This window comes from Parasteatoda tepidariorum, chromosome 5 (genome assembly GCF_982258835.1).
Source record: "Parasteatoda tepidariorum strain Cologne lab strain chromosome 5, Ptep-v5.0, whole genome shotgun sequence".
Lineage (NCBI taxonomy): Eukaryota > Metazoa > Arthropoda > Arachnida > Araneae > Theridiidae > Parasteatoda > Parasteatoda tepidariorum.
This window is the reverse complement of record NC_141759.1, coordinates 26,412,129-26,427,562: the sequence shown is the minus strand read 5'-3', so window position 1 is coordinate 26,427,562 and position 15,434 is coordinate 26,412,129. Positions and strand designations below refer to the sequence as shown.

The 15,434-nt window shown below is 31.3% G+C and overlaps 1 protein-coding gene across 3 annotated transcripts in view; it reads right to left on the bottom strand.

The window, feature by feature from the left end:
• LOC107437321 (clavesin-2) overlaps positions 1 to 15,434 on the bottom strand; it is a 97,929-nt gene that overhangs the window by 12,482 nt on the left and 70,013 nt on the right. For all 3 annotated transcript variants that reach the window (XM_043052558.3, XM_043052559.3, XM_087163561.1), the window contains exons 5-6: positions 4,401 to 4,528; positions 858 to 1,054 (exon numbers count right to left, since the gene is read on the bottom strand). In XM_043052558.3, coding sequence (XP_042908492.1) covers positions 858 to 1,054; positions 4,401 to 4,528 — 325 coding nt within the window. The remainder of the gene's footprint in view (positions 1 to 857; positions 1,055 to 4,400; positions 4,529 to 15,434) is intronic.

Sequence of the window (15,434 nt, the reverse complement as noted above, 5' to 3'; positions counted from 1 at the left end):
TGAACTTGGAATCATTTACATGTAACAGTGTAGATTGTAGAAAATAAACTTAAATCAATTTTACAAAGCAAAGAATCATACTAAACTCAGTGGCGTGACAGCCCATAGAGGGTCAAGGCCAACTGTGCCCATCTCAATTTTCTTGACCTTGGGCTCTGGGGTGCAGGAGAGCAGATGTTCCGGTTAGGTGGTCAGCCGAACGCGATACCCCCAGTGTTTAGTTCCCAAGTATGCTTGGTACTCATTTATCGACCCACTGAATGGATGAAAGGCTGAGTCAACCTTGCCCGGCCCGAGGATCGAACCCAGGACCTGTGGCACGGGAGCATACATTAAGAAATAAACTTAGCTACCACTGGGAGAACATTTTTCTAAAAGCTTGAAAGTTACGAACTTGAAAGTTGTGTTCCAACAATCTAACGTAAATGCCTGACAACCATTATAATAAGGTGTACACTACCTTGGTTCATAACAGAGATGCCAACTTATTTCGCTTAAAATATATTTTCCAGTGGTAGCGAAATATATGTTATTCTAAGTTCAGTGTTTTTCATTTAAAAACATTTTTCCATCGTAGCACCTTTATCCAGGAGTTCCATTGTCTTCTGGACTGGATTCAAAATTACAAAGTTACGATGTTGAACATTAGTATTCATAAACCCATAAATAGGGTCGGTTGTACAACGATGGTTATAAAATAAAATACTTGGTCACGAAATTCTTTTGTTTTCTGGATTAGGTTCAAATTTACAAGGCTACAGAGTTGTATTGGTAGTAGTAAACTCAAAATTAAGTCGGCTGCTCAGTGACGGTTATAAAATGAAATAAATGAGGTTTGCGTTTCGTGTAATTTTTACCTGCATGAGAGATGATAGCATCCACATTAGACGAGGTGAGCAAGAATTGGAAAAGTGTTGAAATGAGTAATCTTTAAAGTCCCAAATTCCTACGTATCCATTAATCTGCGTGACAGGATTTTTTAGAACCCAATGACTCAATATGTTTCCTGCTCCTACGAACTCTTTGAAACTGTAGGACTCTGTACACCACAACCCTGAAAAATATAATTGTTAGGATCAAAAAGAAGTACAGAATGTTTTCGCTTCAAATGAAAAATATATAATGGATTCAAGAAATTTAAGGAGTAATGCAATGATAAGCTAAATTAGAGAAACTGAATCCGTAAATAATAAGACCAAAATAGAAAAGAAAATGTTAGGGCATAAATTTAACATATTGAGGCTCCCTTTTATTCAGAAAATTCGTCCACCATGTTAACCTGGGATGAATTATGTGCCTTATTTATTTAGAGTAACTAATTGATATTTCTGAACAATTTTTGTTTTATTTTATTTGTTAAAATGTGATCCATCGGCCTCAGTTACCGAATTTTAAATTTTACGGTTGTATAGTGCGCAAAATAAAAACTTAGCACCTTGAATAACTTTTGATCTAATGATTGGATCTTCGCGTTCTAGGACTCAGTCCTAATAATTCAAAGAGGTGACCTCTAATATGCTAATTAATTAGTGTGTTAGATATTTTAAGTTACGAAATCAAACATAAATACGTCTTTTCTCTGTATGGAAGCTGTATTTTTTAAACTTCGATTTCTCAGAAACTATTCGATCGATTTCTCTCAAATTTTGTATTGTGATATGTAAAATTACATCCTTTTAAATTCTGTAAAACACTTTATACCCAACTTTTCAAAATTTTTCGATTATTATAAAATAAAATAATAAAGAAAAGTTACATTTTGCATGAAATTAACTTTAAAAAAAAAGAAATTTTATAATTGTGAACAAAAAATTTTAAATTCTCTTAAAGAGCTCACGAGGTATGGTGAAATACCCCAAAAAATAAAATAAACATTAAGGGATCTAAACTTTAGACCTCTCTCCTATTCGGACCGTATTAACTAGATTGCGGTTACCCTTATCTTTTTGGGTCCAAAATCAGAATCTGTTGAAAAAAAAGGTATGCTTATTCGGAGAAAGTATGTTTTTGTGCCTGATTTCGTAAATTAAAATATTATTTGCACTTATTAATTAATATATTTGAAGTCACCCTCTCGAGCCATTAAGATTGAGACCTAGAATGTGAAAATCCGAATATCAGATCAAAAGTTATTTTGAAACATTTTAAAGTCCTTTAAAGTTCAAAGTTTAAAAATACTTACAACCTAAAAATTTGGTAACTAATTAATATAGAAGACATTTCATTGAATAAAATCAAAGAAAAATGATTCAAAAGTATTAATTAATTAATTAATAAAAAAATGCTCTATAGATAATTCCCCACTGGTTGAGCTGGTCGAAGGAAAATCTCTTTTCAGGCTGAATTACACCTTTAAGTTTTAATTATTTAACTTATAAAATTAAGAAAAGCAAATCAAAATTACGCAAACATATTACAGATTCCCAAATAATGTTTTCACATCAGAACTGGTCACTATTATGATAACTTTCGTTTGAAAAGAAAAATCCCATGAAAAACACAATTATTCTATTTTGATCACTAGTTTCAAAACGCTAGTGGTCTTTGTAAAAAAAGAAAAAGTCTCAGGTCACCTACCTGCTTTTGACAAGATCCAGAATCAGACACGATATTTTTTTCTCAGACAATGTTATCAGTTCTTTAAACTAACAATGTGCCAATACAATGACGACACGAAGTTTAGAACTATGAAATGCCATTGTTTGATGCAGTTGTTGAAAGTAAAATTCATTCAATTTTCATCGAGTGATTTTACGGTAAAGATTACATCATTCTCTCTTTTCTTTTTCTCTGTATTTTTAAAGAAGAACTTTTTTTTAAAGTTCAGAGGACGACAAAAGAATTCCCATACAGTACTCGATTGTCTAGCCAATATGTATATAGCAAAGAAAAGAATGAAATTATAGTCAACAATTGCATCGATGCCATCAATGAAATTGAGGCTTTTAGGAAATCTGCATGCAATGACTGAATAAAATTATTCCTTCTAATTTCAGTAATAAATATTTTAAAATTCCTGATGAAGTTTGGAAAATTCATCGGCTCATTTGTATACATATTCTAAAATCACATGCGAATGACCCACTGTTGATTAATGAGATATAGCATCTTTAGAAATTAATTATTCTTTTATTTATTTAATTTTTATCACAAAATTCAAAAGATTTTTTTTTTCATTTATAGTACGCCGAATTAAAAAATGTCATTTCGTACATGTATATATTTCTCCCCTTAGCGTATTGATTCAGATGTAGAAAGCACTAAGCACGGATGCTGTTATGTTGACAGATGTGAAATAGTGTCTTAATTATTTATGTATGCGCGTGACTTAGTAATTTTATAAAGTGGTAAGAGAAAGGAGACAAATCTTGATCGGTTAAAATATCAGAGAATTATGCTATTGTATTGTATATAGAAAATTTGTCTTTATGAGCACTTTCACCTACTAGGCCTTTTACCATTGAAGTGGAATCTTAAAAAACGGGCAATAAATTCTATAATAAACTTTAATTTACTTCTTTAATTAAGACATTAGCGTTATCTATCTATCTATCTATCTATCTATCTATATATATATATATATATATATATATATATATATATATATATATATATATATATATATATATATATATATATATATATATATATATATATATATATATATATATATATATATATATAAAAAAAATTAAAATAAAATAAATAAAATAGAAATCTCTTAATGGGAAAACGCAAAGGTCTTCATCAGGACGCAATGCCTTACGACAGCAATCGAGGCATTTCAAAATAAAGAATAATTATCCTAAGATAAAAATCATACTCTATAATGCGTTACGTCTATGCCTCTAAAAATTTTTAAAGAAAAATGTAATTGTAATGAGTTTAGTATCAAAGAAGAAAAGCAAAAATCTAACTTACCGACATGAAGTAAAATAAAAATGCTATAAAACTAGATATACAAGGTTATTCATAATTCCCTCCGCCTGTAAACGCCATTTTTCTTTACTACAACTGGCTTCAGTTGTACATATTACTGCCATCTACCGGCAACTGCTTAAATTAAAACTTGAATACTTTCGGAATAATTTCATATGTTCTTTTTTGCCATTTTCGTCTTCGTTCTTTTACTATAACGCTTCGAAACCCGGAGGGAATTATGAATAACCCTGTACTAATAAAACACTTAACAAAATTGCTAAACAGAAAAATATTAAGTATGTGCCTTTTGCTTTATCGTATGAAATAATTGGTAAGAAAGATATGTAAAGCAAATAACATATTTCAGTGCTGCCATCTATGAAAAAAACACTTTAATAATAATAATTAATAATTGGATATATATATATATATATATATATATATATATTTGACATCATGATACTTAGAGTATACAATACCAATCTTCATAAGAAAAATGGCTCGTCCCTGAGGGTCTCTATGTGACAAATAGTTGAAAATATTGCATCGTAAAATATCTTCCATATCTTTTGGCCGTTGAAACAATCTAGGATTCTTTGATCTGTACCTGAAATAAAATTACACTTAATTTTGATTCTTTCCTTTAATAGATTCAAATAATAGCAATAGGATTTCGATACATGCTAAACGTTAAGAAAAAGAGCTGTAATAAATAATAAACAAATTAATGGCATTTGTGATTTAAATAATTTGCTATAGCTAAATTATACATTAAAAATTTATTTACCGAATTTCTCAATAATTTGCCAAATTTTGTTTTGGGCAGACGACGTTAAAGAAAATAGGGTAACTTGCCAAATTAGCAGAATTCCCGCATTTAAAAAAAGATAGTGTTTCTGACGTAAGGTTGGTCGTAGGGTCACAACATTTTAATGACAGAAAGTACCTATACGCCTTGAAAATACACGACTCATTTTACAGTCATGGAAAAGATTTCTTTTTAAGAGAAAGTGATAAGTCTTTAACTCTATGGTAATGTTCTAGCTTAGACACCCTATGTATGGCGAAAAATAGCATGTGCATACAAATTCAAACTTGTAAATTTAGCGATACATCTGATTTATACATATAAGGATAAATGCTCCACCATTTTTTTAAAATAAAGGTACCTTTTGCATGCTTGTATAATGGGCGCATTCTACCGCTGATTGAATTTTTCGGTAGACCTAATACATTCCCAAATGGTGTTCTGCGGAACCTTAGGATTCAGTGAAAAAGATAAAGGAGTTCCGAAAGTTAAGACTTTTTTTTTGATAATTTTTCTTCTTCTATTTTTACTTTTTTGAAATTTGTAATTATATTTAGATCCAATCAATTATTTATCATTAAGTGATTATTTCGATTGCATTTATGAATTAATACTTAAAGTAATATGCCAAAGAGAGCGAAAGGAAAAAAATTTCCAAAAATGATAACTGATTTTTCTTGCAAAAATTATGAAAAGGCATTTATGAAAAAACTGCAATGGCATTTCTTATTGCACTTATCAAATGAAAAAAAAAACATTTAATAAAGTAATATGTTTCCTTAATAACACTTTTAAACGTTTATAGCAGTTCTTAACTTCTCATTTTATAGCAATATTAAAACGAATTTATGGGCTCGACGAGAGTCTAGCTAAAAATGACAAGAAAAAACTTAATTTATTATTAATCATAAGAGAATGGAAAACTTTCTTTCATCTTAAATATAAAAAGTTTTAAAGTCAAAATAAAGTATTCTTTTAATGTTAATGCGTATACTGTCTTTATTTACTTTAATTACAATGTCGGAGAAGAAGCTTGATTAATCAGGGTTCCGTAGCCGAAAAAACCTAGGAAGGAGATGCCATCTGCTCGGAATTCTTGAAAAATTTTAAGAACTATAAACTTAAACTTACAGAGTGTCGGTTTATTTTAGCAACTTTTTAAAAGGCTCAATACGGTATAACTGTTTTAAAGTGGAGTTCTACATAGGCCGTTGAATTATTTATTAGTGGTGAATGAAAACCATACACACTAATAAATTGAAGTTACTAAGCAAAGAATCACACATTAAAACACTACCACTTGTAAATCCGCACCATATTCCTCATTAAATGGCCTAAATATCTATTTGCATAATTTACACTTGATTAGCACATTTTATAGATTTAATAGTTGAATCTTTAAATAAAATTACTTTCAATATTTGAAAGTAATTTTTGAAATTAGTTTTTTAAACTAAAATATTTTTTAAAAAAAAAGGATCATTTGACATGTTTGCTTACAAACACAAGATATTGCAGATGACTTTTTCATAAATATCATTTGATTACACCAATAAAAATTTTTTTTAAATTTTTTGTTTTCTCTTGCAATAGTTTTTTAAGCAGATCTAGATATGCTCGCGTAGCTTATTTCCAAACTGTGATTGGATTATCTCTACAGGCGACAGTTTCCAAGCAATTCAAGAATAGTTTCCAATCCAGGATTTTTAGAAACTAACTCGAGTGAATAAAAACTGGTATTTACTTCTGTGCTAAGAAAGAAGTGGTAGGAATAAGGCCACACGACGGTGAGGTGGCTTTAATACAGGATCCGCTTACCACTCTGAGGATATTTTAAATCAACAATAGTTCATGCGAGCCGGGTGCGGAATTTCTACCAAGCAGCCATTGCTGAGACTCGAACCCGGTTCACCTCATGCTATCTCCGAAACCACGGCTGCTCAACTCGAACATTTAGACAAAAAGTAAATTCAAAGTGTAATTTTAAAAAAAATCAGTAACTTTTCGATCAAAACTGATTTTAGGCTTGAAATTCGCACAACCGATTTAAGTAAGATAAATACATGTATAAGCGCAACAAAATATTTGTTCCTTAGTGTTATTCATTACGCAAGAGTGTGGCTTTACGAACCGTTCAACCAATATTCCCCTAGTGACACATACCTTTTCATAACACCCTTTTCATAACACGCAACGATACATATTAAATGAAATCTAAGTTGCCTTTTCCCATCGAATACAACTAAAAGAATAAATGGCTTTGTACTAGACCAGAAAATAACCACTCGCCAAGTGGCGTGCAAAAACAAGTGGCGACTCAAATTAAACAAGCGTCTGATCACTTTATCCCATCGCTTTTTTTAAAATCCTGTAGTGATAAACATGGATCAAAGTAGAAAGAGACTCAGGATAAAAGAATTTTAACCCTTTACTTAGGGCTGGTACAACTGAGGGTCCAGAATAGCAGGTGCTATCATGCGCCGTAGGGAAAAGGTTAATTAAAATGTCCAACGCCACTATTCAAAATTTTGATCCTTCAGAATCCATGAATTTATGGTTTAAAGATTCGTGTAGAGAAGGAGATTTTTTTTACAATTCACATATTTCAAAGTTGCTGTGCATATGCTGCTGTGAAGAACCGAAATTGGTGTTTGTTGCTTTCCACAGGTGAAAGTTGACAACCACATAGTCGCTTAAGTAAATGTCCAAAATATATACTACTAGGTCTGGTTAAGTGCCACTTCCCGCTTTACATTTGCCTGGTATGGCCTACATTAATGTTTTTTTTATGGTCAAGTGCCACGTCCAGTATGCATTAACCCGTTTTATCCCGCAATTATATATTGTAATCGTACAAAAAGTGGTTTTATGGAAAAAGTGGTATACTATATTATTGAAATTAATTGGTCTTTCCACTGTTAGGGCATTCAAAAAGTCTTTGATAGATCAAAAAGTATTTGCTCCTTGTAATTCTAGATCTAATCAGATATAACTAAATCATTGTGGTATCTGAGAATCTTTTAATTCACCCAGATAAATGAAAATGCTGAAAAAAGTTTCCCACCACAATGAATGTCTTTGAAAAAAGGAACTGTCCTAAATATATGACGCTGGGCGTTAACCGGTTAACCAACGCCTCCTAGTTAGTCCGATCAGACCGCTGTGAAGGATATCCTCTTTCCGACCTAGTCACTTAATACAAAATCTAGTTAAAATAAGAAAGTGGTAGCAAATATATGACTAAATATTTGTTTTATTTATGAATATTATTGGTTTGCCTTATTCACTTGTCAACCACTACAGATTCAATTCTCAAATATATATGATGAATTTCTCTCAATTACTTTTACAAAAGGTTTTGGGTTCATGCGCACAACTGGTTCACTTTTTAAATAGTCTGCGCGGACTACTTATAAAAGACCGTGTGGAGGCTTCTTGATGCAGGAGGTGATGGCCACGCCCAATATGTATTAACCCGTTACTCCGAACACTGATGTTTCTCTTAATCCATCCTCAGCAGATATTAAAATATCGAATAAATTAATATCATGCTTAAAAGTTCTCAGGTATGCTCCTGAAAGCGGGACGGAAAAGAGCAAATACTGGTGGATGAACTATTTCAATATTAGATAATATTCGGGAGGAGTTAATCGATTTTCAACAATTACAATTCACTGTAAGGAAATTTATCACGGCGAAGAAGCAATTCAATATAAAAATTGCATCCGTTAAAAACAATTGGTAGTTATGGATTTTTATTATTCCCGGAAAAAACTAAAAAATGAAATTTATTTGTTACCAGTTTTTACTCCGGTGCGCAGCCCGATGAGACAATCTAGCGTGAGCCACCGGTGGGTCACCCCGGCGTGAACGTGTTAAATATATTCTCTGTTACAGAGCCTGCTAATTGTGTTAGAAGTGGGAAATATATCAGGTACAAATCATCTATTTTCCAATTTTTATTTGCTTAATCCCTTAACTTGTGCCCTCGAGTTAATTCGAACTGCTATATTTATGCTGTTATAATTTTTCACACTCGAATATAATCGAGAATTGAAAATAACAATGTGAAAGTTAAGAAGAAAAAAAATCATTTTATTGATATTCATCATTTACATAGGATTGTAAGCTAAGTGGCAACCCTATGCTCCTAAAAATGTGATGATTTTGTGATACGCTTTATTTCTATAGAATTAACTACCTGAGCTGAAAGAAATTTTAAAAAATTATTTCCAGGCAGAAAAAAAAGTTTATAGCTACCAATTTTAAAGTGTGATAAAAATAATTATTATTTTAAAATCTTATATATTATGTTTATAATTGAAAATATTGTAATGATTTAATGAATGATTCCCTACCATTTTATTGTAAAGTGGTGGTGGATGAATTATAACTCTCTGGTTAGCTTCTGCGGTTTCGGCGAGAATTTCGTCTAGTGGTATCTAAGTTTATTCTTAAATTTATTATTTTTCGTTCTGAAAATTTCATTCAAAATTGTATTCCGCACCACTATATGAAAATGACATATAAAATCCACTTTGTTGTTGGCGCTAAACAGGCCAAACTGTGTACACTCGAGATAGTTCTCGAACGGCGTTGTATTTTCTGCTTCTATAATTTTTCACCCTCGAATATACTCGAGAACTGAAAATAACAATGTGAAAGCGAAGAAAAAAAATCTTTTTATTGATATTTACATAGGATTGTAAGCTATAACCTATATATATATGTATCAAGAATAAAATATACAGAGATGCCAACTTGTTCCGGACAGCAGATATATATTTTAAAGTGGTAGTTTATCAATTGTAATCCTTGGTTTAATAAATTCAATTTCGCAAATTTTTATTCACCACTATTTCTAAATAATTCGTAGGCTTATATTATTCACCACTGTTTAGAACTTACGTCTTAAGCCATAGAATGTAAAACAGCAAATTTTAATGAAATCTTTAAATTTGAAAATTATATCAAAGATAAAAACTACAGACCAATAGCTGCACATTTCACCTCCGACGTCTCATATCATAACTATCAAAACAAATAATTTCATCAACTTTTCTGAAAATAACGTTTACTCATGCTGATACAATTCTGAACAACTCCAAAATCAAACAAACACAGTTTAGAGCAAGCTGCTCAATTTATTTTTGATTCCTTTTTAGTTATTCAAGCAAAGAGCTTGAAACATTCATAAAAGCAACTCCATTGCCTGCTCACATCATTGCTCAACCAAAACTGTTATAAAATTCCAGATGAATGGGATAGGGGCCGCTTCGCGGCCCAGGTGCCCAATAAAATTTAAAACACTAGGACTAGGACTAGAACTTACGTCTTGTTATACATTTAAAAAGCAAGCAAAAATAGTTAAATATTTGCAAAATTTACTTTGTAGTTATTTACCGTTTTTTTAATTACTTTGGCGTGTTTGGGGTAGTTGGCATCGCGGAATATAGCCTTTTTTCAAGGAACAAAAGGGCAGTATATAAAAATTGTCCACCAAAAAAAAAGACAATGTTCTAAAGTGTGTTTTTTTGCATAAAAAAAATTGATTTTTTTGGCCGGTTTTTTCTCCAAAATATCTGTGCGTTAAGAGGTTAACCTTTCAATTTGTTTAAAATAAAATCCTAGAGAAACTGAGAAATAGAAAATATTATTAAAATGCCATTATCTATAAAAAAACGAATCTTATAACTGTAGGCAAAACATTTTCGAATCTCCTGAAAAGTTCATTCATCTGGAATTTTATAACAGTTTTGGTTGAGCAATGAGGTGAGCAGGCAATGGAGTTGCTTTTATGAATGTTTCAAGCTCTTTGCTTGAATAACTAAAAAAGAATCAAAAATAAATTGAGCAGCTTGCTCTAAACTGTGTTTGTTTGATTTTGGAGTTGTTCAGAATTGTATCAGCATGAGTAAACGTTATTTTCAGAAAAGTTGATGAAATTATTTGTTTTGATAGTTATGATATGAGGCGTCGGAGGTGAAATGTGCAGCTATTGGTCTGTAGTTTTTATCTTTGATATAATTTTCAAATTTAAAGATTTCATTAAAATTTGCTGTTTTACATTCTATGGCTTTATCGAAAAAATCTGCATTTAGCTTGTATATATGCTGTGATAGAGTTGGTATTTTGAGATCTGCATGTATATTGGTATTCCGGATGAACCATCTTGCACAGGTTATTTTTCTAAGGATCTTGTTTTGGCATTGGTTTAATTTCTTCAGTAGATGTTGAGGTATCGTTGTCCAGGCAGGTGAGGCATAGGTAAGTATTGGGCGGATCATTGCTGTATATAGTAGCTTCTTTAGTTTAAGTGACATATTCTGATTATATATTAATGGTTGTATGGCTATTATTGCTGCATTTGCTTTATCTATTGTGCTTTTGATGTGATCATTCCAGGTGAGTTTGCTATTGATTATAAGGCCAAGATAATTTGCTTTTTTAACTATTGGTATGTTGAACATTTTTGGTTGAAGTTGTGGAAGTATTTTAATTCTTCTTTTTTGTATAATTAATATTTGTGATTTTCCAGCATTTACTGCAGTTTTCCATTTTAAGCACCAGTCTTCTATTTCGTCTATATGGTCTTGTAGTTTTTGAAGAGCATGATTTGGGTTTCTGGATTTAATAATAATACCGGTATCGTCTGCGTAATAGGCTGTTATAATCGGCTTTGTTTATAGGAAAATCATAAGTGTATAATATGTATAATATCGGTCCCAGAATGCTGCCCTGTGGTACTCCGGCTGTGATGTTTCTCTTTGTGGATTTTTTGTTTTTGATGGTGATTTGAAATGTTCTATTAGAAAGATAGCAGGATAGGAGTTTGATTATGCCGGGTGGAAAATTCAGCTGTATGAGTTTATATATTGTACCAGTGTGCCATACTTTATCAAATGCTTTGGATATGTCAATCATCAGGAAGGCTATTGTTTCTTTATTTATGATTGCTCTACCAGTATAGTCTATTATTCGGAGTAACTGTTTGGTGGTATCTAGTTTTTGTCGGAATCCATACTGTTCGTCGGGGAGGGCTGTAAGAAGTGGTTTTATTCTATTGTAGATGATTTTTTCGTATATTTTTCCAAGTATGTTAAGTAGACTGATTGGACGATAACTCTCAGGGCAGCTTGGGTTACTTAGGAAACGAAGGTAAAATATTGCAACTATAAGTACTTCTATAGCTATTTAATAGTGGTAGCTAACCATTATTTATTTTTATTTTTTGGTCATAAAAAGTTTAAAAGAATTTAATTCCGTTCTAGTTACTTGCATAAATTTTTTTCGTGCTTGCCAAAACTGTGAACGTTTACACTTTTTAAGGAATTATACTTTTTGATTCATTAGCTTAGCTATCAATAATAAAACGATTGAAACCTGAAACGATCACAATCATTGCAATAGCCACAAATATTTTGCTTCTGCTAAAAATGCTGTCATTTTTCTATTACTCTTCCATTACTCAGAAGAAAACTGAAAAGTCTTGAAAACAGGGAATTTTTTTAGAACATGAAAAAAACGTGTGCTTTTGCTTGTTTTAAAATTTGATCTATGATTATACTGACCACCATGGCACATATGCAATTCAAGCTGTTATAAAAGTTCAGTTTTGTATATAAAAGTTCAGCGCATAGTATATGATTTGATGGTGAAGTTTATCCAATAAGTAATTTCATTTCCGGGATCTCATTTCTAAAAGAATTATGGTTACTTTATTAATTCCTTACTGAAATTTTTTCTTGGAGGAATAACGCAATTGCACTCACCGTGAATTATTATTAATCTAAATACTTATAATTTCATCTGGAATTACTATTATAAAACTAAAGGGAAGCCAACACTAGAAAATTTGATAATAGTATAAACTCAGAAGTCCGACCATTTTTAGTGACAGCAAGTGATTTTTAAGTCACAATTAGACGTTGCTATTTCCGCAACCTAAAGTCTGATACGGATTATTACATCTACCAGCACAATTACATGCTAGAAATGGTTAAAAATAAAGATCTTAATGAAGGCACATTCGAAATGAAGGTAAAATATTGTAACTATAATTACTTCTATAGCTATTTAATAGTGGTTGCTAACTATTATTTTGTGCTTGCCAAAACTGTGAACTTTTACGCTTTTTAAGGAATTATACTTTTTCATTTATTAGCTTAGCTATCAATAAAATAAAAAAACATTGATACCTGGAACGAACACAATCATTGCAGTAGCCACAAATATTTTACTTCTGTTAAAAAATACTGCTATTTTTCTATTACTCAGAAGAAAACTGAAAAGTCTTGAAAACTGGGAATTTTTTAAAGATTTAACTTTTTAAAACGTGAAAAAATGTATGCCTTTTCTTGTTTTAAAATTCGATCTATGAATATACTGATCACCATGACACATATGCAATTCAAACGGATATAAAAGTTCAGATCATCACGAGGTCATACTTTTAGTGTCAGAAAAATTAAAATAAATAATCTGCAAACTATAATCATGTTAGCCAACTTATATGCTTTTGAAAGAGGTTAAGTAATCTCATTTCTAAAAGAATTATGCTGGTAATTGCACTCACCATAAATTATTAATAATCTAAATACATATAATTTGATCTGGAATTAATATTTTAAAACTAAAGGCAGACCAACACTAGAAAATTTCATAATAGTCTGAACTTTGAAGTCCAACCATTTTCCCCAACAAGAGCTACTGCCACAACCTAAAGGCTTAAATGGGTTATTACATCTACCAGCACAATTACATGCTAGCGATGATTGAAAAAGGTGATTTCCGAGAAGATATTTACGAAGAGTAGATAAAACTTTCTAATTATATTTACTTCTACAGCAATTTAATAGTGGTAGCTAAGTATTATTTATTATTTTTTTTCTTCGGTCATAAGAAGTTTAAAATAATTTATTTCCGTTCTAGTTACTTGCTTAAATTTTTTTCCTGCTTGCCAAAACTGTGAACTTTAACGCTTTTTAAGGAATTATACTTTTTGATTTATTAGCTATCAATAAAAAAAAATATTGATACCTGAAACGATCACAATCATTGCCCATAGTCACAAATATTTTGCTTCTGTTAAAAATGCTGTTATTTTTCTATTACTCTCCCATTACTCAGAAGAAAACTGAAAAGTCTTAAAAACAGGTAATTTTTTTAAAACATGAAAAAAATGTGTGTTTTACTTGTTTTAAAATTTGATCTATGATTATACTGACCACCATGACACATATGCAGTTCAAGCGGATATGAAAGTTCAGTTTTGTATATAAAAGTTCAGCGCATTGTATATGATTCGATGGTGAAGTTTATCCAATAAGTAATTTCATTTCCGGGATCTCATTTCTACAAGAATTAAGGTTACTTTATTATTTCATTGATGAAATTTTTTCTTGGAGGAACAACACAATTGCACTCACCGTTAATTATTATTAATCTAAATACTTATAATTTGATCTGGAATTACTATTATAAAACTATAAAAAGAGGCCAACAATAGAAAATTTCATAATAGTATAAACTTTGAAGTCCGACAATTTTTCCCAAAAAGTGATTTTTACGTCACAATTAGATGTTGCTATTTCCACAACCAAAAGTCTAAAATGGGTTTTTAGCGCATAGTATATGACTTGATGGAGAGGTTTATCCATTAAACCTTCCGTTAGTCGCGCGCACCTCACAGGTGCATCCCTACTGCACTTCCACCTCCTTTGCCGTCAATAGATTTTTCCGGGGGTCGAGCCTAATGTTATGTTCCTAACTTTGGATTACTCAAATGTCCGTGTAAAACCGACCTTAGAACATGTCGATGGAGAGTTGGAACCGCTCAAATCACCCCTCTGGTGCAGCGCGACCATTGACGCAAGTATTATGGATATAATATGTTTATGAATTAAATATATATATTTTATCTCATTTTCTGTCCTACTCAACGTGGCAGGTATAAATGGTCAAGATATATACACATAAAATGGTTACGGAGTAAAAAACCGCAGAACCTTCTAGCGTCAATTGGTTGAACATCTTGTGATGGAGGAAGAGATCCGACGCGGGAGCAAGAAAAATTTATCTTCGGTACTTCGCTAAATAAGTTTTTTGATATTTATCTCTCTAAAGAGTCTTAAATTGGTAACAATTAACTATTTAAACTAGACTAAATTTCATTTGGCTTTCAAAAAATCTGAAACACCTAATAGGTGCAACGCGATTAACCATGTCGGAAACAAGTGCGCGACTAACGGAAGGTTAAGTAATTTCATTTTCGGGATCTCATTTCTACAAGAATTATACTGGTAATTGCAGTCATCATAAATTATTAATAATCTAAATACACATAATTTGATCTGGAATTAATATTTTAAAATTAAAGGCATACCAACACTAGAAAATTTCCTAATAGTCTAACCTTAGAAATCCGACTATTTTCCCCAGCAAGTGATTTTTACGTCACAATTAAATGTTGCTATTTCCGCAACCTAAAGTCTGATATGGGTTATTACATCTACCAGCACAATTACATGCTAGAAATGGTTAAAAATAAAGATTTGAATGAAAGCACTTTTGAAATGACTTACTTTACTTACTTTACTTTATTTATAAAAAATTGGGCACCTGGGCCGCGCAGCGCCCCCTGTCCCATACATCTAGAAATTTACATAAGTTTAAAGTGATAACATTTTGAGTTTAGCAGTCGATG